At 34.5% G+C, this 25,443-nt stretch overlaps 1 protein-coding gene across 3 annotated transcripts in view; it reads right to left on the bottom strand.

Moving 5' to 3' along the window:
- Positions 1-25,443, bottom strand: part of ITGAV (integrin subunit alpha V) — a 76,726-nt gene that overhangs the window by 33,403 nt on the left and 17,880 nt on the right. For all 3 annotated transcript variants that reach the window (XM_019754499.2, XM_019754500.2, XM_019754498.2), the window contains exons 3-10: positions 11,658-11,749; positions 10,617-10,731; positions 5,697-5,758; positions 3,745-3,790; positions 1,925-2,050; positions 1,017-1,061; positions 152-195; positions 7-63 (exon numbers count right to left, since the gene is read on the bottom strand). In XM_019754499.2, the coding sequence (XP_019610058.1) occupies positions 7-63; positions 152-195; positions 1,017-1,061; positions 1,925-2,050; positions 3,745-3,790; positions 5,697-5,758; positions 10,617-10,731; positions 11,658-11,749 (587 nt within the window). The remainder of the gene's footprint in view (positions 1-6; positions 64-151; positions 196-1,016; positions 1,062-1,924; positions 2,051-3,744; positions 3,791-5,696; positions 5,759-10,616; positions 10,732-11,657; positions 11,750-25,443) is intronic.

The raw sequence follows: 25,443 nt of genomic DNA, 5'->3' as shown, positions 1-25,443 counted from the left end.
GCATACCTGCTCACCAGTAAAATTGTATAAGGAGGACATGTTTTTTCCATCATAAATATAAACCTGTGCAGGAAAAATGAAAGTATATGAAATGTAGGAAAATATAAGGTAACCCAGAGATTTTTCAAAAAATACTTTTTAACTTTCCTACCATTCCCAAAGTCCTTGCTGCTCTTGGAACTCCCGAAACAAAGTCTGAAAATAAAAAAACTTAATTACTCATTTTAAGACCAATATTAGAAACTGCAGGGGAAAGTGGGTATGCCAGAAAGCTTTGCATTGTTGTTTTTTTCAGTAGACAGTAAGAGATTTTTAAAAATTAGTATTCCATAATGAATGATCCCAGAATTTTTTAACCACAAAGTCAAATATTAGAAACAGAAATTCTTAAGGACCCTCCAATAAATGCATGTGCCCTCAACCCATTTGTAATCTTGTTAAAAAGAGAATAGATAAGATAAAATGACCTAAGAATGAAGAAAAACTACATTTACAGTAATGGAAAGTAATACAGAGCAAACGGAAATAGGGTAGAAGTAGCAGTGGCACAGAGATGTGATCAAAATCAGGTAAAGTCTATGATTCCTGGATTGAGCTCTGAGGGAAGATGGATGGATAGAGAGAGGACGGGGTAACAACCTCACCCACAGAGCCCAGAAGAAGGTTACAAATTATACCTAAAGGAAAGAGAAACTAAACCTCTCCAAGAGAACAGTATCAGCAGAAAGCAAGGAGGAAGAAGCTGAAGAAATAGTTGATGTGCTGGGGCTGGAAAGGATCAGATGGGGAAGAGACTGTGGCCCCCAGCACAGGCTCCATGTCAGCTGCTGCTTGAGGAAGTTTAACACAGACACAGTTCACCTCAATGTACTACCATCTCCCTTGCTTCTCCTGTTATATTCCAATACAATGGTTCCAAAACTCGTTTAACTGCTGAAAATTGTCAATGCTACTTGTTCAAATGCTTAGCTTAAAATTTAAAAAAAATGATTAAATATAGTTCAAGCGCATCATACCATCTATGCCATCACCATTGAAATCTCCGACAGCCACCGAGTAACCTAAAAAGGCAACCAAAGGTGAAACGCCATCAGGACAGGACCGGTTATCTCCAGCCTACTTGCTGACTAAGCTTTCCTTGACAACATCTTCAAGTAATTCCTTTAAGCAATATTTTATGCTCTAGGAGTGACAGATTCGTATATGTATAACACATGCATCTTAAAGGAACTAATTGAGTTAAATACTCAAATACCACAAAATTTCTATTAAAAATTTTAAGATTATATTATCACCTTTACAAAGGAGTCAGTTAAAAACATGATAATTTGTAATTGATCATAAAGTAGCAACATATAACAGATTTTATCAATCAGCATAGTACTATTTCTGTCACGTGTACTTGGTTTAATGAGTGAATGAAATTTAAAAAGAGAGAAAAGTGAACAAATCCTAAAGACCAAAACTGTAGTTTAACATAGTGAATAATAAAAGTTCGAGTCAGATTGCGTGGGTTTGAATCTCAGAACAGCAAGTTATAAGTAAGTGATGTCAGGCAAGTCATTTTGCCTCTCTGTACTTGAGTTCCTTTTATATAAAATGGGAATAACAGTACACTTTCACAGACTTCTTGGGAGGGTTAAATGATTTAATACAAATAAAGCACTTAGAACAATACCTAGAATATTGTAAGCATATCATAAATGTTATTATTATTATCCTTGTATAAATAATCCTGCTCTTAAATTTCAGTTACTAAAAAGTACACATTAACAATTTGAAATTTTATGTCCCTTATATTTAAAAGAAAAAAATCTTAGTATATATCACATAAAAGATTTTCCTACTTAAAGCAGCATATGCAAATACAGGACAAATCCACCTCAGCTCCAGAAAATGAAATCTATATTTCGGTTTCACCTACCCAAATAACTGTCATCAAAAACAGCTTGTGCAGTCCGAGTTGCTAACTGGTTATTGTACTTGATGCTGTAAACCTTGGGGTCATACTTAGATACAATTTCTGCCACTTGATCCGAAATGAGTTGACCTGAAAAATATATATAAAATAAATGATAACTTTCTAATGGGAACTTTATGATGTAGATGATGGATGGCACCTTCATGAAAGAAAATAGCATTAGATGTTACTATTTTTAATTAGCCTTAAATAATTCTTTATAACACTAAATCTCAAATTTGATAATATTTTTTAAGTCACAATTATGTCTATCCAAGCTAGTACTTAAAATTAGTCTCTGCTAATAAACAAATATTTATGAATACAGAATTTGTTTTAATTCACTAAAAAAGTCAATGTTAAACAAATGGAATAATAATATTAAGGGCTGTTTGAGAATGAGAATCACAAAATCTATTTTTGGTTCCCATAGATGCCGATCAGACACTTCCCTCCTCTCCACTGAATGACATACCTGGCATTAAAGAAGAAAAAGAAATCCATGTTTTATATCTAACTAGAAAGTATTAATATTTATTTTCTCATATGCAATTAGAACTATTTTTTCATTGAAAAACTGTAAAATTCAACTATAATTTTCCTAGATCGTTTCATTTTCCAATAGACATGTAACTCATAGAAATTCAAACTTTACAGTTTTAGTTAGTACGTCACTCATACTGATCCCAGTCTTTGCTTGATTTTTCTTTTTGTCATTCTTTTCCCATCCCTTTTAACTTCTCAGATATACCTATTTCTCATTCCTTCTTTTTGCCTTCCATTCTATTTTCCTTTAGCAAATCTCTTCCTTTAATTCCTTTCTAAAAAGCAAAAGCATGGGTTTTCCTACAAAGAAGCTAGTAAGGAAAGCATAGTATAGAATACAGAAGTAAAATTCAGCATCAGAAAGTACTTGCAAATCAATATAGTCATAGGTTTTCCAGCTCTTCCAAATACTGACAATACTTGAATATCAAAATGCCAATAAACGAGGGTACTGACTTTGTAAGTAGCAGAAAATAAAAATGTGAATATATGGACTAAATAATTGTGTGTATCTAATGATAAATGAAACAAAGTAAGCAAACAAGCAGATTTAGTTACATTATTTTTAAACAGTCAGCAAATAATGATCTGCTATATGTTTGTTCAAATGGTAATTTTAATAGGCCTTCCTGAATGACTGTTACCTTTACAAGAATCATCAATGCCAGTTTAATTATATTCTTTTGAAACTTAATAACATATTCTGTTTTAAACTCCCCAAACACAAAGAAGTCATTGTTGATGTCAGTGATTAATGAGAAAACCATTTAAATATTCTAATAAGCATATTCAAAACACTTTTAAAACCATGAGTTTTCAGAATGCCACAATTTACCTATTACATATCAGTTCCACATACTTCCTAATGCTTACATCATGTTCCTTAGAATATAGAGATGGAGAAGTACATATGACAAATAATAAAAATAAATTATTTTAAATACTTTTAAATTTACTTTTAAAATATTCAGATTATTTTCTACTAGGAGTATATACATATATTATATAACATAATGTTATATTAAGATATATAATGATATATATAACATTATATATTTATATATATTATGTTAAAGTCCTTTTTTTAAAATACTGTGTAACAGGTAGTGATTATACAACTAAATTGCATTTTCCCATTTATTTCTTTAAAATAATTTGAAAAACCTCATAGGCACGTTCTAAGACAGATGAGTCTGAAACACAGTCATTACTGGGTAACTTAAATGACATTAACCTACCTTGCCAATAAAAGCTACCAGGACCACCAAGAAGTACTCTGTCAGCCTAGATTAAATGAAACAACAAAAAAGCATATATTTAAACATAGCTTTAAAAACTGAAAGCAATGTAATGAACATAAAAGCTACATATACGTGCATATATATGAATATAACATATACATATATATTAAAGCAAACAAAATCATAAATCTCAAACTCATTTCAGTTTCAATAATTTTCATTGTAACTTTTCTAAAATACAACACAATAAAATAAAATAAAATAAAGTAAAATAAAATTCAATAAGGAAAGTTATAATATATTCATTTAATATATGGAAATATATAAACATATAAATACACATATAGATTGGGTGGATCTTGGCTGCTTCACAAACTTGGTATGAAGTACTTACTGCAAAGTATTACTGAGTTACATTAAGGAAAAAAGTAGCTCCTTAATATTGTATATTACATTTGTGGCTACATAGGCAAACTTCCTTTCAAACAAACATTAAAAATTTTTCATCTAAAGGAAAACTTTTAGTGTCTTACAGATCTAAACAGGAGTGAAGTTAGAAGGTAAAATTTTCAGGGTATGTTATTTATACAAATTACACTTGATTAGCATTTCTTATATCTGTAACAAACTCTAAGTATCTAAATCAAGGTATTTAGTGTTTGAGCAGAGCAGTTAGGAAATTTTTTCTCTAGGAAATTATTTCCCCCTTCAAATTTTCTTATAGCCCTTTCAACTTTCAACAATCTCCTGCCCTGGCTATGTAAAAGATACTTCTAAGTTGTCTGCTTTGACACTTTTTTCCTAGAAATTAGTTGAAGAAAGTGAATAGTTAATTTAGCAACAACTATTCACCATATGAGAATATTTCTGGGGTTACAGTTGTACAGACATAGGTACAGAAAACATGGATACATTTTTAAAATACATCTATTTGAAAATATATCATGTAAGTTGAAGCCTATTTATTAATATAGTTTATCTGTTTTGCTTCCTTAAATTTTGAATTTTGAGTAAATTTTGAATTATGAATAACAAATTGAGTAAATTAAAATCAATTACTTAGTAAATAGAGCTAGCTATAATTCAGTACCTAGTCTAGAAAAAAATTAATAAAATACAAATTAAAAAAATAAGAAAATGTTTTATTAGTTTTACTGAATCATGTGATGATAGTTCTATTGTTTCAATAAATGTAAGGCACTTTTGCTCACATTTTCTGAGATAGCCATATTAAACTTTCTTAGGAAGCTCTGCTTTGAATCAGCCAACACATTTTTGAGATTTTTCTAGGAGTAATTAACATTCTCAATTTGATATTCATAATGTTCACATATCCCACCAAAAAAAAGTCACACGTACAAAAAAGTTAAGAAAATTTTCCTTTGAAAATATAAATGGAATTCTTTTTTTAGAGAAATAAAAACTACCAACTCTAGAAAGCATATAAGCTTAGTGAAAAATACAGAGTCCTGAATATATTTATTATAATAACTAAGTTGTTTCAGCTTCACCTGGTGGCTGTAGGCATGTAATAGCTGGCAAACATTCATGTTTCTCAGCTTTTATGTAATTAAACTTTAACTTTGCAAAACAGCTACCAGTGATAGCTTTTGTGAAAAAACAATTTCAATCAAAACCAGAAAACCTGAATGTTCTAGAAATTTACCTAACTTGGAAATTCAATACTAAGTCATATCTACTGTATCACCTACTGAGGAGATTTTCTACTGTCCTCCATTCCCATTTTGATGTCAATTTCAAATAAGCAATGTCTACTAGGGAGAGAATGATATAAGGCAAAGAATATTAAAATGCACGGGTCATTTTTATTGGCTGTTTTCATAAAACAGGTAATAGTTATAGAGAAGCTCAAGTATGACCAATTAATTTTTAACCGTGATTTAGGTAAGGCAGGTCTGAATCTCATTCAGTCTTAAATGAGAACTTACTTTAGTAAAATCAATGCTGAATCCTCCTTGACAAAATCCCTGTCCATCAGCATCAATATTTTCTAAAATAAAAAGATTGGAAATATACACAAACCCAACAAACAAACAAATAACACAAAACGAAACAAGAGAAAAATCTGGTATCACTGTAATCATAAGGTAATGTACTAGCTTCTGGGAGGGTTCATTCACTCAGGCATTCAATGAGTTATTATTACATTCTAACATAATTAGTATCAGCACCATTTTCTTAGATATGGTAACAGAAAGAAATTAATGTACCTGGACCAATCACCAGGGAACACAAAGATCACCTAAGATAGCAGATTTCAAATTTCTTATTTTAACCACAGACAACAGCAAGATTATATTTTATATCACAGCCCACACAACCTAACACACACACATTATGTGTGTATAACAGATATATCAATAAAACAATTTCACAAAACAATATCACTATTATTATGCATAATGCACTCTAATACTTGCTATTTTATTATATTTAATTCCAGTTTTTAAAAAAATTACTGTTATGACCCACTATTTTGCTTTCATAAAACAATGATGAGTGGTGATCGGCAAGTTAAAAGCTCCAATCTGAAATCCTATCTCATACTATTATTACCCTACAGTTGGTACGTCTTTTCACTAGTACAGAGATACATATATTCTTAATACATACATGTCCCATGCACATTTTATAGCTAACAACAGCAAACAAATATCTATAAAAAACAAAGTTCAGAATTTCAGGAGATGGCTAGACCCTAGCTTAACGTTCTGTGAAGAACAAAATATAAAACTGTGCTCACAACACGTACTGGGGTCTAATAAAAGTGAACGTCTTTAAACATGCCACTTTCAAGTATTTTCCAAATGATAATAGACTCAATAGTTTTATTTTTTGGTAGTTACATCTTTTTGTAGTTCTCACAAAAGGGGATGATTTCTGGATAATTAATCAATTACTTTAAATTAACTTTAAAATCACGAGTAATATTGTACTGAGAATAGAGGAAACAATGAACCTAAGACTCTCCCTTGTTTTATTCTGAAGATAACAAGAAACAATGAAAAATGCCACTCTTCAGTTGTTAAGGAATTCTTATTGCTAATGTCACAATATATAAATAATCATACTATAGTATTACTGTATTTGCCCCACATACAGGAACCAAAAGTATCTATTTTCAGTCATTAGGACCATTTCCCAAAATTCTTGTCAAATACTCCCATCAAAAATTTTGAACCTATTTTAACAACTTGGGAACTGCCCCAAGATTACACACTTAATAACCAAATGTAGAATTTTTTTTAAAGAAAACAGCCTCAAGAGTGTAATGTTACCCCAATGTAAATTTTTCTAACCAAATGGGACTGGGAAAACATGGGTCTGGGGTTTCCAGTGTCTAGTGAATTCATACCAAGGAATTCTGCTCTGACCTCAAACCAGCCTTTTATTTCCTTTATTTGAGTTGCATCTAGGGAACTATTTCAGGCTATTTATAAAGACATCCTTTTTTGATTATCACACTGTACAATTATCTGCTTTACTTGGATTCCCAGAACATGTAACTAGAGAACATGACTATCCTTTACAATTTTCTTAACTGGTACATATTAAACTGAGTGTTTATGCAAATGTAAAGAATGTTTCAGTGAAGGCTTTTGTTTTTATTTCTATGAACAATCAATGTTTCTCCCATTTTTAAGCCTGACAATATTATAAATAATATTATTGAGTATGACAGTAAGAGCAGCTAATGTTTATTAAGCACTTACTGTAAGCAAGGTACTATACTAAAGCATTTTCCTTGGCATTATCCTTTTAAATCTTTACAGCAATCCTGAGAGATACTATTATTATTCACAAATGAGTAAGAAAGAATCTTTTACAGATAAGGAAACTAAGGCTTAAGAAAATTAAGTAACCTGACCGTGGTCAACCAGCTAGTAAATAAGAGAGCTTGGTACTGAGCCCAGGCATTTCTATACCAGGAAGGTGCACTGCCTCAAATCAACAACGTTATTTGTAATTCCCCGAGTAATGATCGATGGGAAAGAAAAGCCAACTAGAAATCAAAACTGAGAAATATCTATGTACAAATAATATTATCATCAGAAAGTCGACAGAAGGAACAAAACACTCAGTATGACACAGACTTGAAAGAGTATTTAAGTCATATGATTTGTGGCTCAGGCACTTTTAGAACAGAAAGACATTTGGTCTATTGTGCAATGCCAAGAATAGTCATAGACACAGTTATAAAAAGCCAAAAGCAAATGTAATCAGTAATAAGGTAAGCTGTTTACAGACAGTGAAGTTCCATGCCCAGGGGGGCCACATAGGTCATGTTAAAAACAAAAGCAAACAAACAAATAACAAAAGACCCCACTAATTCCCACCACCAAAACAAGCAAAGTTATCAAGAGGTCAGCAATGTAGCCACACAAAGCTTCTATCCCCATGGGAAATCAATCATTGGTTTGCATAATTTATTGAAGTAGGAAGAAGATACAAATCGCTAACATTGTACCTCAGAAGTCCTTTGTCCAAAACCGTTTTACCAATGGTGAGACAGAAACCCAGAGTGGTTACGTGCATAGGCAGGTTGCTGGAAGAATGTAAGTAGAACCCGAGTGTCAGATACCTGCACGTGAGCAGGTTGCCCCTTGTAATTGGGGTCTGCAGGTAGCTTACTATTCCAAAAGTTGAGTGGAAAAATGCATACAACGATCAAGGAAAACAGACAGTGAGATTTATTAGGAAGAAAGACATTCACTGTGCTTTTTTGAGGTTATTCTTTGTGCTTTTTCTAAGATTTGAGGTTTTATTATTTAGGTCAAGGATCAGCAACATTTTTCTGTAAAAAAGCCAAAGAGTAAATATTTTAGGCTTAGGGATTATACCGTCTCTGTGACAACTGCTCAACTCTCCCTTTATAGACAACATGTAAACAAATGGGTGTGGCTGTGTTCCAATAAAACTTTATTTACAAAATGAGGCTTATAAGCCACAGTTTGCTGACCTGATTTGGATGTTAAACACTATAAAATAGGATTTAATAAGATTTTATAATTTCTGTGCCTAAACCAAATAAAAATGAAAGTATTATGTAACAGATGCATCATGCAAATATTGCCCTAATCCTTTAAATACAAGTTGAGAAAATAACTATTCATTACTGAAGAGGCAAAAATGACAAAAACTACTAGCCTAACATGGCCACATATCCACAAGGGATCACCAATAGAATGTTTGTTTTCAGAAGGGTTCCATGTACTCTTATACATCAGGAATTGTCCAAATCTGTACTTGTGAAAGCAGGAAGTAGTTTTTGTAGAAAAGCTGCTTAATACAGAGGCAATTGAAACTGAAAATATTTTCTATTGTTAGTACTACAGAAGAAATATTCCTTCGGCATAAGACAGACCTGGTTCAAATCCTCATCAGACCATTCACTACCATAAGACATAAGAAAAAAACTACTTCAACTGTCTGAATCTCAGGTCCCAAATCTATCATATTAACATAAGGGTGATTTTCTGTGTGTGTCCGTTATGTGAATGATACATTACAAGCCTGGCACATGAGCGTTAACTCACTCTTCATAACTATAAAATTGTCTTTTCACTATGGGAACATTTTTGCAATACAGAAATTAAAAACACTAATTCAGTCCTCGCATTTCCACACACCACAAAGACAACAGCACTATGATCAAAATATCAACATAAAGGTGGTGATACAGACGGCATCAAGTACTGAGGATAAAGCAGCCAATTGCTCTGTCCTGTGTAAGGTATGCTTTCTGGCCTATCCTAATAAACACTGTGGTTCTGGGAGGTATCATTCTTTTGATATTTACCACTCACCTACAACAAGTCGGATCCAGGTGGTAGGCAGAGAAATAAGGGTTTAATGAAATTATTTGCAGTTTCTTGGAGGTTCAACTGCTTACAATTTTGAGGACTGAGTAGTTCCTTTCACCGGGTGTCATAAGTTGTTAAACATGGGCGGAAAAAAAGAATCTAGCATTAAGAATCTTACATATGCTTAATCTGGTGACCAGAGGAACATAAAAAGTAATGGCCTAAAAAGTACTCTAGATATAAACACCATACCACATTTCAATAAGTTATTTTTATGTTTCCAGTATAAAGAGGATTGAGAGTAGTGGCCAGTTTAACAAAGGTGGGAAGGCAAAAGGATTTGAATCTCCAAGGGAAAAGCAGATGTAGAGAGTTCAGAAAAGCATAATCAAAATTATAGGTGCTCAAAATCATCTTTGGTCACAATATCAATTTCATTTGACATTTCAAATAATATTAGAGAACAGTGTGAGATCTTTTGGACCAACAAAGCGAGTAAGCTTGATAACAAAATGACAAAGAAACTGATAAAAACAGGAAATTCAGACATACTTCCAAGCTTAATATTTTGCCTTCCTATGTAAACTCTGGACCTTTAAGATGTTTTTTCTTTTTAATTTTTAACATCGTTATTAATTTAAAGCTGTAGTTCTCAAACTTTAGTCTCCATTAGAATTGCCTTGTAGAATTTGTTAAAACTGCAGGTACTCAGGCCTGACCTTGACCTACTGAGTCAGAATCTCTAACATCTCTGCTAGAGAAGATTAATGGAGCAACTGTTAACTAATAGTGACCAGAAATACAAGTTTCCAAAATCACATTTAATTATTACTAACCAAGGAAGGTGAAAAGTAGTTGTTAGGAAGATAAGATAAGCCTCTTCATTTCACATTTGTAACTTCTTTACATTAATAGTGTTGTTTTCATTTTGCCACATTCAAACATTACAAGATGTCTAAAAATTTTCACACACACACACATATTTTGAACAAATTAGGCTTGCCAACCCTGTTCTGAAAAGCTGGCACAACGTCCTATACATACTTGATCTGCATGGAGCATACTCAACAGTCTTTGTTCCATCCTGAAGAAAGCATGTTCCAACAGGCTCTCTCTCCTGTTTCATTTCAGTCCTCCAATGGTACAGGGGGGCACAGGCCTGAAATAAAAGGGGATAATCCATGACATAAAAATTCTCTCAAAAGATTTGTGTTTCAGAGAATCTATACTAACTCACAGAGATACAGATTTGAGGATTTGAAGATTATGACATGTTATATTTACCGCCAGGGGACAGGATAGGAGCAGCTAGGTAGAAGGTGTAGACAGAGAAGATGGGGCCCAGAACAGAGCCCAGGGACACCTCAACATTTAGAAACTGAGTAGAAGAGGAGCCATTAAAGGAGATTGCAAAGGAGCAGCCAGCAAGATGGGAGAAAACCAGAAAAGTACAGCGTCCCAAAAGCCAAGGGAAGAACCACACTTCAAAAAGAATGAGTCAGCTGACTTTGTTGAATGGTGCTGAGGGGGCAAAAAAAAGTAAGAATAAGTACCAGTGGATTTCAGTGACCTGAAAGTCAAGGGTGACCTTGGCCGTGTCTATTTGAGACTGACTGGAGTGGGTGCGAAGAGAATGTGAAGTGAAGAAGTGGAGTTGGTTACTACGGGAAACATTTTCTAAAAATTTTTGAAAAGAGGAGCAAAGAAATGGGGTCATAACAGAGGAGAGGATGAGGCAAAGAGAAGGTTGCTGTATTTTTAAAAGGAGGAAGCACTAGAGCATTTGATTAATCAAAGGCACACTGTTCCTAAACAGGGCTGGATAGAAACAAACTGAGGGGAACTATCAATCAAGTGAGGTGGCAGAAATGAAACTGTAGGAATGAAGGTGGGAAGTAGCAGAAGCCAAGTCTGTGAAGAGCAAGAGAGATGGTTTTCTTAGATGGGGTATCAGAGCTATGGTATCTTATTATACACTGTGCCCCCACGCACACAGTTTTACTATCAGATTTTAAAAATAAAACTTCTTGTGTTTTCACATAAATTGACTAAACTCATCTATGAGTAAATATTCAAAAGACTTACCAAAATTTTATCCTGCTTAGACCTCACAGATGCTCCAAACCACTGGTGAGACTTAAACTCCAATGGATCATCCTTGGCATAATTTCTATTGCCTAAAAAATATATCGTGAGGGGTGAGAAACAAAATATGTATGCTTTAGTATAACAGATTATTCCAATCCAGCCAAGTTTATGAATAGTGTGCCTTTGATTAATCAAATATCACACTGGCTATTTATCTCATATACTTTATATACATGCAGGACTGTCAACTAATCAGAAAAATAAAATAAAGACTTAGAAATGTTTCAGGGTTGTTACCGTATTAACCCCATAAGTTATCATAATCAGATGGGAAAAAGTAATAGTGAGTGAAGTTTTCCAGTTGCTAAATTGTAGGATAATTAACTATTAAACAAATACTTAGGATAACCTACTGCACTTCCAGTAGTTCTTTCTGTGGCATAATGAAATTTATGAAAATAAAAGGCTATAAAACATCTCTGTAGAGCACTAGTAGTAAAAGACTGAGACGGTGCCAGTGACAGTGTAACACAAGAGTTCAGGAGACATGATTTGGCTCGTAGGAAAAAGAATTAGATTTGGCACATTACATATAACCACTTATTTTTCAGGCTACATTACTGAGAAAATTATTCTGAAAGTACCAGATATTCATGTAAAGCACTGTAAGTAAAAGAAAGGAAGAAAGGAAGAAAGGAAGAAAGGAAGAAAGGAAGAAAGGAAGAAAGGAAGAAAGGAAGAAAGGAAGAAAGGAAGAAAGAAAGAAAGAAAGAAAGAAAGAAAGAAAGAAAGAAAGAAAGAAAGAAAGAAAGAAAGAAAGAGCTAAGAATCTTTTCCATGGAAAAGCTGATCAGGTCAAGGAAAATAATTACAGAAATATATGCATAAAGTATTTTGATTAGGAGAGACTATTTTTAAAGTTTAGTTTGTTCCTCTTAAAATTTATAATAATCATTTGTTATAAACATATATTTCAATAACTATATTAGACAAATACAGCAGAAAAGTGTCAATTTTAAGAATGCCAGCCAACATGTAAATATCATCAAAAGGTTTGGTTAACTCTGTTTTCTAAATCTCACTATCTAAGCTAGTGCTTATGGTTATTCAATTCTATTTTAAAACCTTAACATCAACTGAAGTTATGAATAATTAATGAGAAGTTCGATAATGCCTGGTGTCTTATAGGCAAAGTGAAGGGTATAACCTTGTTCATTGTAATCTTCTAACTTCCTTTTTTGGAAAAAAAAAAAAAAATTAATGTGTCAATCTCCAAAGGTCTCTCTCTGTAGTCTATACAACACTGTTCTTCTCATCAGTGGTCACGGAGGCGCCGTTTTATAAGTAAAAGGAAGGAAGAGAAGTGGAACTAGCTACTACAAGCCCTTTACGGTGAAAACCAAGATTCCCCAACAATGGTTGGCTTGCCTCTGAAGCTTATGTTCACCATACTGTCCCCACTGGAAACAATACACATCTGTGACCTACAGATCACTACTTACTCCACGCACTCCCTTACATTTCCTATACTCCCAAAGTTAGGTTCAACCCACATCACTAGGTCTTGCCCATAAGTTAAGAGCAGAAGTGGCAGGTATCATTTACAGTTCAAGACAATGAAGAGTGGATACGAGTTAACTAACCATCATGGAAATGCAAATCAAAACCACAAGAAGATATCATCTCACACCAGTTAGGATGGCTATTTATCAAAAAGAAAAAGATAGTGTTGGCAAGGATATGGAGAAAAGGGAATCCTTGTATACTGTTGGTGGGAATGTAAATTGATACAGTCACTATGGAAAAGAATGTAGAGGTTACTCAAGAAACTAAACATACAGCTATTGCATGCTTCAGCAATCCCTCTTCTGGATATATATCCCAAGGAAATAAAATCATCTCGAAGGGACATCTGTATTTTTGTGTTCACTGAAGCATTATTCCCAATACCCAAGACATAGAATCAACCTAAATGTATATTGATGGATGAATAAAAAAATAAAATGTGGTATATACATGTAATGGAATATTATTCAGCCATAAAAAAGGAAATCCTGCCAACTGAGACAACATGGATGAATTTGGAGGACGTTAAGTGAAATAAGCGTGGCACAGAAAGACAATACTTCATTATATCACTTATATGTGTAATCTAAAATAGTCAACTCATTAAAAAACAAACAAACAAACACAAGTGCATATGAGTTTTCCATGTTTTCTCGCTCTCATTCGTGAGGCTAGAGGAATAGATGGTGAAATCTTGATGGAAGCAGCCTCAGTTCAAGTTTCTAAACCACAAGAACAGCCAAATAACCTACATTGCATGATGACATGAGTAAGAAAGAATCTTTTTTTAAAGTGAGGAAGATTTGGAGATTTGTTTGTTAGAAAAAGCATGCTTTGCTGAAGCATAACCTAGCACAGCTTGAGTAATATATATTCTAAAAATACAATGCTATTTCCAAAAAGGCCTGGCCTACAACTACAAAGAAGCTTAGCCCCTGGAAGAATTGGATTCAATTAATAGTTTTTCAATGATTTTAACCATACAATTTATGGTTACAAGTTATTTAATAGGATTTTTTGTTGTTGTTATCATTCCATTGTTATTATTCTCTTACTGTGTTGATGGCTTTTTATTCTATTCCTTTCTACAAAAGAAATGAAGGTATTCCCCCCCCACCCCCCTTCCATTAGTGAAGCAGGAGAAACTCAGTTTGACTGAGAAAGAAAGAGATCGTGCTTGGATAGGTTCACTTCCACTCATTGTCCCTTGAGACCACAGCATCATGATAAACTCAGGTAATCTTAGCCTGAGGGAATTAAGTTTATGAGCTGATTAATGTATTTGAACAAAAAGGGCAACATCCTCACAACTGCTACCTCCTGCTTTTGCTTTCATTTAAAAAAAAAAAAAAAAAAAAAGAAGCAGCCTTTTCGGCAAGACCCTAAAGATGTCCAAGCAGAAGCAAAACATTTCTACACTGAAGGAAATCTTAGATTGAACAGAAATACAGTATCAGCGAGGTTCAAATTAAAGCTCCATATATTTTCTTATAATCTAAAACTTCCAATTTCAAAATCAAATGATGCAGAACAAACATCACTATATTTTTGCTAATACAAGTATTCCTGCCTACCAGACACCTGATATAGATTTCTTAATGATGTCACTAAACACAAAAAAAGCAGAGAAATTGTCAAGATTGACAGAAAATAATGACAAAGTAACCAATGCAAGATGTGACTGCAGATTGAATCTGTGTCCAAAGATTATTAAGTTACAAAAGACTTAGGATAACTGTGGAAATTTAAATTTAGACTGTATAGTAGACAATACAACATAGTACTGTAATAATGACACATTTCTAGTCTGCAATGATAGTGTTTTGTTGTGTAAGGGAAAGTCCTAGTTCTTAGAAGATGTATGCTAAAGTATTAGGAGTAAAGTTTCACAATGTCTGCAACAATGGGTGAATCTAGGTGAAGGGTATACTGCTGTTCATTTTATTACAATTTCAATTTTTTTACAAGTTTGAAATTTTTCAAAAAAAAGTACAGCAATCAACACTACTGTATGTACTATAAGGCCAATAACAGGCTATCTTCTACTTCTCTTTATTTGAGTTTGAATTCTTTATTGTATTTACTGATTACAAAAGATTACAAAACAAGTTAAAACATATAAAATATGTAAAAATACATAAATACAGCCATATGTAAAGCCAAATCTAAATACCACAATGCCACCATAAAGAAAGAACCTCTGCTAACATTTTAGTATCTATCCTTAAGACTTGTTTCATGAGCACATGCATATCCTTTTATATGTAACATAGATACTTTAAGCCAATATTTTAAAAACATTCAAGTTATTATTATACATCAATGTATGTACCCTTTTTCCATGTAACAATATGTCAATAAAGGTAGACCTACAGCATCATTTTCATTGTTTTGTAGTACATCATGATACAGCCATATGGCTGTTTATTTAATCAACCCCCTGTATCTCCTTCAGTTTCAAATTTAGGAATATTTCTATTTTGATTTAAGAAACTGACGTATTCTCTCTCAGAGTCGCATCTACTTCCTCTTCCATTATAACAAGAAGCTCAGCCTAAGGCTACTGGGTCTGAACCATGGGCTCATTGCTAAATTAAGGTACTAAACCCTCTATAAAATGGTATGTAATATAGAATATTATTCTAATAGATAAATATTTACCAAGCCTTCAAGATACACGTATTTTTATATGTAACAGTTCCTTTACCCTCAGTCCAAAGTTCCTGAACAAGTCATGTTCATTCCCAACTGCAGGCCTTCGAACCTGGGAAACCTCATTCCTTCCATTCTTGATTCAAATCCTACCTGAAAATTCCATTCTTTCCATTCGTCATTCAAACCCTCACTCCTTGCATTCTTGATTCAAACTCTACCTGAAAATTCAGTTCTAGTTGTCCACTCATGACCCTAACACATGATGAAATGTGAGTTTGCCCCTGAAGGAAATATCTAACTCATGGGACAATTATGGTGGTGTGAAGGTAGAGGAATGTGTAATGAGTCATGGGAAAGGGGTGGCACGGTGTAAGACAGGGAATGCTTTCTGGCCCAAGAAAAAAATCCTATGCAAAGAAACAAAAGAGTAGTTATCCTTGGATTTTTTCGAGAATTGTGAGTTATTCACTGTGACTAGAGAGAAGCGTCAGGAGGGAATTAAGAGCTTTTATGCCATGCTAAGAATGAGCTTCACGTTGTTTCTGAATTGCCCTTTACGCTAAGCAATTGTTCTTTAATTATATTCCGGAAAGGTTGAAGAGACGTTTCCTCTTCATAAAATGCCATCCAGTTCTCTTCCCACCACTTTAAAAAACTGCCTTCATGATAGTTTTTTCTCCCTGAACAAATAGACTTTTCTCTAAATTTGCATGTGATGGTACAGGCTTCTGCTGTGCACTATGAAACAGCATATGCTTCTCGTGGCTATCGTGGTCTATTTCCTATTCTTAAAAAGGATTGAAAACATCCCCTGCCATAATAATTATGGATATCTGCTTTTGTGGACATCAAGTTTAATTTAAGTTAGAAAATGTCACGGAAGATACGTACAAATTATACATATCTTTTTGGTTTTACTTTCATCAAGTATTGTGGAGCACAAAAATCCATAGTTCTTTCCATGTAGCAAGCTATTTACCAACAGTCTTTAATGAAAATGAAGAAGCACCAGTCAAAAGCAATAAAACATGAGTCACCATGGCTCTTTTTGATAGGGAAAAACAAAAACAAAAAACAGGTACATTTGAAAAACCTAGAGCTTTACTAAAACTTAGATATGCCCCAAAACAACAGCCATATCTTAAAACACCAGGTGATTAAATGTGTTTTCAATTACATCACCACACAAATCAAATATATTTGGATATAATGCACTGGCAAACATCAGAACTCAATCAACAGTCAAAAAAAAAAAAAAAAAAAAAGGTGTATTACCCATTGCTTTGAATGCCTTCAGCTTTGACAGGTTCATACATAACCTCAAATTATCATATTTTCAAGAATTTTGCTCAACAGGAAGTTCTTTTTTTACCATTCAGAACTTTTTTTTCCAGAAACCAAGTCTTAAAATACTTGACTTAACGTCAGGCAGGAGTTTCACTTAGAGGAAATGTGAATAGAGGTGGGTGGGGAGAAAGAAAAGGAAAGCCTACTTTCCAAACTGACAAGAAGTTCATTCATGACCTGGCTGAAACTGGCAGCTAATCCCAGGCATATGAGTGAAGTAAATATTTTGAGTCATAGCCCTGAAGTCACCATTTCGAATTATGCTGGAACTCCACAGTCTGCTTGGACCATGTCACTGACCTTGAAAGAGAAAGACCTTGAAAGAGAGAGCGGATACAGACAACTGCAGAAATTCCAGAGTTAGAGGAAAGGCTTCCTCAGGAACAGTCAGGAAAGAACAAAGATTTCTATCCATACTTCTGTAAAACACCTTGGAATATTAGCTTCGATCTTCTAAATGAATTAAAGAGAAAAAGGGCATTTCACACAATGGTAAAAATGAGAAGAAATGCCCCATATTATATAAATTAACATAATACTATCCTATCACTTTAAAAAATACGCAGAAGAGAATGTTGCTAGAGAAACTTGAAGTTAATTAGCAAGTAAATCACTAGAGACTTGAAGTTTTAATATCTATTTTTGTTGGCTTTTAATTTTGTCAATTGGACTTCATCAAGCTCGCATGATTGAAGACTTCGGTACAAAAACCTATTGAGCAAAGCAAACTGTCATAGCTTTAGACAATGCCACCTGAGTAGTAGCCCATTCTTCTCATTTCTCATTTCCTCAAGAGTGTTTCAAAAGACATTGTTGAACATTCAACTTGCTGGAGAATTACAGGGATGCTTATTTTTAAGACAAAATTACCTTATCACACTAAAGCTAAATTTTTTGTTTCTTCTTTTCATGCCTAAAGAATATCTTTTGAAGCAAGAAGATTATGTCATCTTTTTTAAAAAGGCCAAAGTCAAGAAGAATGCCAAAGCATTAAAAAAGCAAGACGCTACACTTCTATTAGGAAGTTACCTGTGTTTTTAATCATTTGGTTTCTGTCCATTACTATATGACTCTATGAATAATGAAATAGCTTAGGTCCTCAGAGAGCTTATTTTATGCCCCGCCCCCAAAGTGTCTATTACCACAATGTAACGTACAGCATGGTGACTACAGTTAATAATACTGTATTGCATATTTGAAAGCTGCTGAGAGAGTAGATCTTAAAAGTTCACATCACACACACACAAAAATGTTGTAACTATGTATGGTGATGGATATGTTTTTCAAAGTGGGAGAAAAACTGGTGTGGATATGTATCCGTTAATCTTCACATACAAATTAGTTAGGAGCTTCCATATCCCCTCTTAATTAACTTTATGTCTACATTTCATCTCCCACACATAAAGGAGTTTTAATTTATAATATTCACAAACATATAAATTAAGCAAGTTCCTCCTAACGAATTTCAGTATATGTGCTGCCGAAGGGAGCACCTCCTAACAAATTTTATAAGCTTTATCTTTCCTATTTCTCTGTGTCTTATAGTCAAACTATTACAGGAGAATATTGTAAAAAATAATCCATTAAAAAATCAAAATTCTATATATTACTGAAAAAAATGGAGTAAATAATTTATTTGACTTAATAAAAATCAGTTTCTTAATTTAAGCAACTGTGATAGACAATAAGTAGTAGTTAGATATTAGTATTAATGAAAGGATGATTTACCTTATAAACTTCAAAGTGTCTTTAAATGTTTCTAGAAGTATAACTGTATTGACTTAAAATGACAAGAGACAAAGGTCTCTAAATTTGAATTGTTTGGAGTTACAGGCTACTGAGAAACTAATCATTTGTGAATATAAAAATTGGTTCTAAAATCATAATCTTTGAACATGAGAAATTGTTACTAATTTACATAGAACTGCCCAGAAATATCTTTTACATAAAATTAGATATAATTGTTCTCCAAAAGCAAACCAGAAGAGTCAGAAAAGCAGAGCCAGCAGAAAACATGAAGCTTGTTACACTGGCATCGGTATTTATTTATTGAGTTATCTCTACCACAGGGAACAGAGAATCAAAATCTCCCTCTCCTTCCATGAGCAAGTCTGATGGTTCTGCTGGAGCCAACACAAAGAATACAGGCTCTTTGAAAACACCCACTGCTTTCTCAATGCTGGTTTGTTTCCTCCTAGTGATGAGAAGAAACTGATCCTGAAAGCATCTAACATTTTAAAACAAAAACCCTTTACTGAAGATTTTTTTTAAGAAAGCCAAGTCAATGCTAAGTCTTAAAATAATGGGTATGAGTCAGGTCCAAGTAGCCAAGGAAGGAGACGGGCTTTAAAGAACCATATGAATTTAGTTTGGGTAAAATATTTAACGTGTTAAAATACCAACTAACTGCAGAAGTGTTAGTCAACTAGGAATAAATTGGATTAACTGATTTCTAGGTAGACTACCAGCTCTGTAACTGTATCATTCTGAATAACGGGATGACAGATTATATCTGGAAAACAGTTTCATTAAAAAGAAAAAAAACAAACAAATAATTCCCCAGTATAGTATGAATTTATTTTCTAGTAACAAGGGATGGGGGACTTTTCCTCTGGGTTTTTAAGTTTTTAATTTGCAGGACTGTCACAACTGTAGAGATATCCAGATACAACTATGGAAGACCGAAAATTCACCAACAGGACAAAGACAAACTTGAGAGGCTGTTTTTGAATGTGCCTGACTGTTTTAATTGCAGTGAGTTGGGAACTATATGGCACAGAGGCTAGAGAGCAGCTAAACATTTTCTACTATTAAATACAAAGCGTTGTAATATCTTGAAAATACTCCACAGCATTTTTCTTGACGAGAGAACCGGCATGGCCAGGGTTTGCCCACAGCCTACAGACAAAGCCCTTCTGGGAACAAGTGGTGAGTGTTCCAGAAAGCCATTTGGGGTAAGCAGGGGAGTAATGTGACTTCTTACCTTGTCTAAGACAGATATTGTCAGTGAGAGGTCACTGTCGTTCACTGAATTTGGAATATAAACATAGGAGCTTCTCCTTTTTTTAGGGGGCATATGTAACCATCATGGAGGCAAGCCTGTATTTCTAAACAAAGAGACTCTGCAGAGGTCAGGTGTTGCCCGTTCTCCCGCCTTGGTGCAGAGCATCAGTCCATCTTCTCGGAAAGACTTAGTATTAAGAAAACTGGGCAACAGTCAGTTTGTTAGTAACATCTGCTTCCCAGAAAAGGAAAGCATGTTGCAAGGACAGGATTTTCCCAAATGTGTCCCTTATGTCTGCAAACCAAGATAGCATCCATTTAAGAATATCCACAATTATCTTTCTTTCCTTTTTTTATAATTATTCACCTCCCCACAGCTGTAGTATGGGATGATAAACATAATCCTTTCTTCATTTGTACAGTTTCACTGTTTTTACCAAGTACCTTCATAGACATTATCTCATTTGACAACCCTGAGAAGGAGATATTATGCTTATGTGACAAATGGGAAAAACTGAGCTGGCAAACTTAAGTCATTTGCTCAAGGTCACATTTAATGAGTGCCAGCGCCTGAATCTGAGCCTACATCTTCTAAGTCTAATTTACATTCCTCATAACCACAGAGCCAAAGCAAGAAGAATAAAAGCGGAACAAGGACTGCTTACATTATAAGCACAGTTCTTGCCCTAAAGTGGCTTGCAGTATAACCAATATTAAATAACAAAATACATACAAGGGCACTGTGGTAACAAACTAATGCCCCTCCCAACCCATCTGCTACCTAAAGATGTCCAAATCCGAATCCCCAGAAATTGACATGTGAATGAATGGGTGACCTTACATGGCAAAAGGGACTTAAATGAAGGACCTTGAAATGCAGAATACTCTAGATTATCTAGGTGTGTCCAATGTAATCACAGCAAGGAGGCAGAAGAGTTAGTAGTGTCTGATGATGGATGTAGCCTAAAAAAGACTGGGCTAGCCATTGCTGGGTTCTAAGACAGAAAAAGGGGCCACAGGCCAAGGAATGTGAGTGGCCTTTTTAGAAGCTGGAAAAGGCATGAAAGCAGATTCTTCCCAGAGCCCTCAGAAGGAATGCAGCACTGCAGACACCATGATTTTAGCCCAGTGAGAACCATTTTGGACAGAACTGAAGATAATAAATTTGTGTTGTTTTTAAACCACCAAGTTGATAGTAACTTGTTACAACAGCAGTAAGAAACTAATTCAGCATGAAGACAAACTTCAAATAACAGATCTCCCCTTGCCTACCACATGAATATTCTCAATATTATTTTGCATCCCAACATAATACAGTTGGGAATATTTTTACTTCCTAAAATACATAGATCATTAATCTTCAAACTAAATAATATGTTAATCTTTAAATTCTACTTTTCCACATCCACATTCACATAAACTCAGTTCATTTTCTACATGCCAGTCATCGTAGTGTAAAACAAACAAATTATATCCGAAAATGATCTTTTCATCTTCACTAATTCCACAATTCTTCAAAGGTCGTATGAGCCTGTCAATTTCGGGAAACATCAGTTTTCAGCCATTATACAGACCTTGGTTAAACCTACAAATTGGGTGGAGTCACTAGATGAAAGGGTTTAAAAATCCAAGAGGGCAACTACTACATATATATCGTAATATTGCAATCTCTATACACGCAAGTAAAATAACACAATAGGTTTTCCTTTTTACATCCCAGGTGTGGCTTTGTTTACATATTATGTCAAGAAAATCAGCAGGAAAAACAAAAATAAAGAAGACAAGCAAGAGTCAATAGCTGGAAAGAAAATTAATAGAGAGTTTGTTCCGGATCTAAATTTCACAAATCCAAGAGATAACAAATTTTATTTTTATTTTTTTCCCCCTTCTCTTTTTTCACCAAGACAACAAACTTTAGAATGAGGTTTCCTTTTGTTCCTGCAGGCTCACTAATGTATAAATACACAATAAAAAAAATAATAATAAAAGCAGCAAGTAAGCATGCCATGTTGGATGGAATTTTCTACTAAATTAAACTTTTCATCACAGAACCCCACATTTCCCCTTAACTGTTTAAAAGACATGTCTACAATATTTTGAAGCTATCCTGATGACAGTATTATAATTTATATAATTCTACCAAAACTAATGACTGGGAAAAATTAATAGACTATACACTGGAAGTGTTATTTTCTCAGTAATGTTCATGTCAGATCAACTTAGCATGGCAAGGAACCAAACACGCAACATCTAACCCCTGAGCTCTAGATCCTTTTATTTTTAATATAAAGCTCTATGCATGTTATGCTTTATGATGAATTTATTTTGTTAGACAGCTAGTTCAGAGTATCTTTTAAAAATTAACTTAGAACCTTCCTCAGCTTACTTCCAGCTTCATTTCTTACCGTCTTCTCAACACCTCACCGCCCTCACCATCCACACATACACCTTATACACTAAGTCCTCACTTAACATCAATAGGTTCTGTGACTACATGAAATGACATATAACGAAATCAGTTTTACCATAAGCTAATTGATATAAATAAGAGTTAAATTCCTACAGCATTTCATCAGTGTTAAAATGAAACAATGTTGAATAAAATGACATTATTCAAGGACCTGCTGTACTTACATATAGACACATATATGTGGGTCACATGGAATTACTTGATTTTCATTCATAAACATCTTTCACTAATCTGTGAAAAAACTTTCCTCTACCTGGACCCCTCTTCCACATCTGATGAACTCCATCTCATTTTTCATTAGCTAGCTCAAATGTCACCAGCTGATCTGGGAAGCTTTCCTCAAAAGCCCCAGGCAAAGTTAGATACTTTCCGTTATACCTTCTTTATTTTGGTATAAATCTATGTGTCTCTATAGCTCAGAATTAAAGTGAAATAAGTTTAGATAGGTTTTCCAAACATATTTTTCAAATCATCCCTTCTCTCCTGCTACCCAAAATCATGTCCTGGAGCAGGTAGGAAAGCACATTAAAAGTAACTATCTTTCTTCTTTAAGAGCTAAGAAACTAAGCATTATGCTACCTAAAAACCAAAACCCAAACTTTCTTCTTCAGTAGTTGCTACATGTCTTAATTCATGTGACAAGCCACAATGAAATGGCCTTCTAATAAATTATACACTGTCTAATAACCAGGTGCATCTTTAGTAAACAATGAAAGTAAAATTAGTCCATGAATTATTCATCAATAATAGATACACACTGTATTCATAAAGGATGTTTTCTTTCTATTACCTGGCTTTCCAACCAAAAAGAGAAAAAGGCACCCTATTATTCCTCTTCAGTTTTTTCTTTTAAAGGACTCCAAGTTTTAGTTCCCTACACAAGCTTATAATCTATCATTCCTTAGCTGTGTGAGATAAGAGGCTTTTCCTAACTTTTAAAGGCATAAGACTTAGATTCAGCCAGTCAGGTTCTACCTTAAAAGCTTTGAGTCTCTAGCAAGTGATGCAGAGAGTCTGGGATGGGTAAGAAATTGTCGATGCCCCACACTTAGCAACAGCAATTCCAGCAGCAGTAAAACCCAGCACTAACAATTCCTCTCTCTTTTAGCTTCTCTTGGTTCTGCCCATTTCGCAGAAAACTGGTCAGGTACCAATATACTTCCAGTAAATTCCTGTCTAGCTAAATTTAGCCAGTGTCTATTTTTATTCCTTTTCACTAAGAACCCAACACCTGCATGTAATACACACACACACAACCTACCATATGCTAGACATTTCTCCATACACTAGCACACAATGGTGAGCAGAAATAAATTTGCTCCCTGTTTTGGAGCGCTTACAATCTAGTCAGGAAAACAAACATATCATAGGATAAGCAGAAAAATAAAAAAGAAAACCCAACATAAATTACAGCAGCTTAATGAAGAAAAAGAGCTGTACACAGTGCACTAAAGCTGTCTGCAGAGTAGAACCTGACCAAAAAGGAAGAGGAGGGAAATGGGAAAGGACTATTCATAATATTTAACAACAAGCATTTAAAAGCACCTTACTGTACAAATTTTTATTGTGATTCTGGGGCTAACTGAGGTTTTGGTTTTTGTTTTTAAAAAGCAATGGATAAAGTCACTATTTGTTTTTTTTCTAAAAAGAAACAGCCCAAGAAACAAATGATCTGAAGGTATTTCATACAGTTACACACTTCAAATGTTGACCCAATAACAATCAAAGGGGCTTCTCGGGGCTCAATTAAACGTTCAGACTCACAAAACTATGAAAGGCTACTAGTAGCACCACTCTATTTACAAGGTGTAGGACAGAACGAGACAGACATATCTCCTTGATAAGAGCCCTATGTGAAAGTCCTGTGCAGCAGGACACAGCTCTCCAGAGTTCCTCTCTGTCTCACCAGATGACCGCTCAGATATGAAAAAACAAGATCAGGTAGGTGCAGGACCAACCCTGGCTTCAAAGCCTCATGCCCCATAGGAACGTACGGTACGTCTTGTAATGACTCTATAGCTCTAGCTTTCAGAGTTCTTGCAAAGAACATGCCAGTGATAAGAGTCACTGCACTCAGGGAACCCCAAAGCTACAGCATCCCCATCAGGTACCTACCACATCATATAAATCAGAGCTAACTTGTATAAACTAATTTTTAAATTTTTATTTCTCAAAAAAAAAAAGGATAGAAGCCTTTTAAACATTAAAGTCTCTTCTGGACTCAAAAACACAATAAAGTAAAGCAGATCAACTGACTAATTTAAACTCTTCATCTTCACTTCAGGAGTATAGGATAGAATGTGGAAAGGTAGGTAACTTTCCCAGGATAACACTGGAAAAATGAGAGCCTGGATTTGAACCCAAGTCTGCCTGACTCTAAGGCCTATTTCCTTTTCATGATACCATGATGTAGAGCAAATATGGAGTGAGCAAAGAAAAAAACAGTCAAAGGACAAAGGCCGCAAGAGTATCAAGAAGGTTAGGAGAGGGCCGGCCTGGTGGCTCAGGTGGTTGGAGCACTGTGCTCCTACCGCCTAGGTCGTCGGTTCGATTTCCACAAGGGACAGTGAGCTGCGCCCTTTACAGCTAAGATTGCGAACAATGGCTCTCCCTAGAGCTGGGCTGCCGTGAGTTGCCATGGGCTGCTGTATGCTGCTGTGGGCTGCCATGAGCGGCCAATGGACAGCGTGAGTGGCCAGTGAGAGCTACCCTGAGCCGCTGTGAGCGGCTGACCGACGACCA

This window comes from Rhinolophus sinicus, linkage group LG01, assembly GCF_036562045.2.
Source record: "Rhinolophus sinicus isolate RSC01 linkage group LG01, ASM3656204v1, whole genome shotgun sequence".
Classification (NCBI taxonomy): Eukaryota; Metazoa; Chordata; class Mammalia; order Chiroptera; family Rhinolophidae; genus Rhinolophus; species Rhinolophus sinicus.
This window is presented reverse-complemented; position numbering and strand designations above follow the sequence as displayed.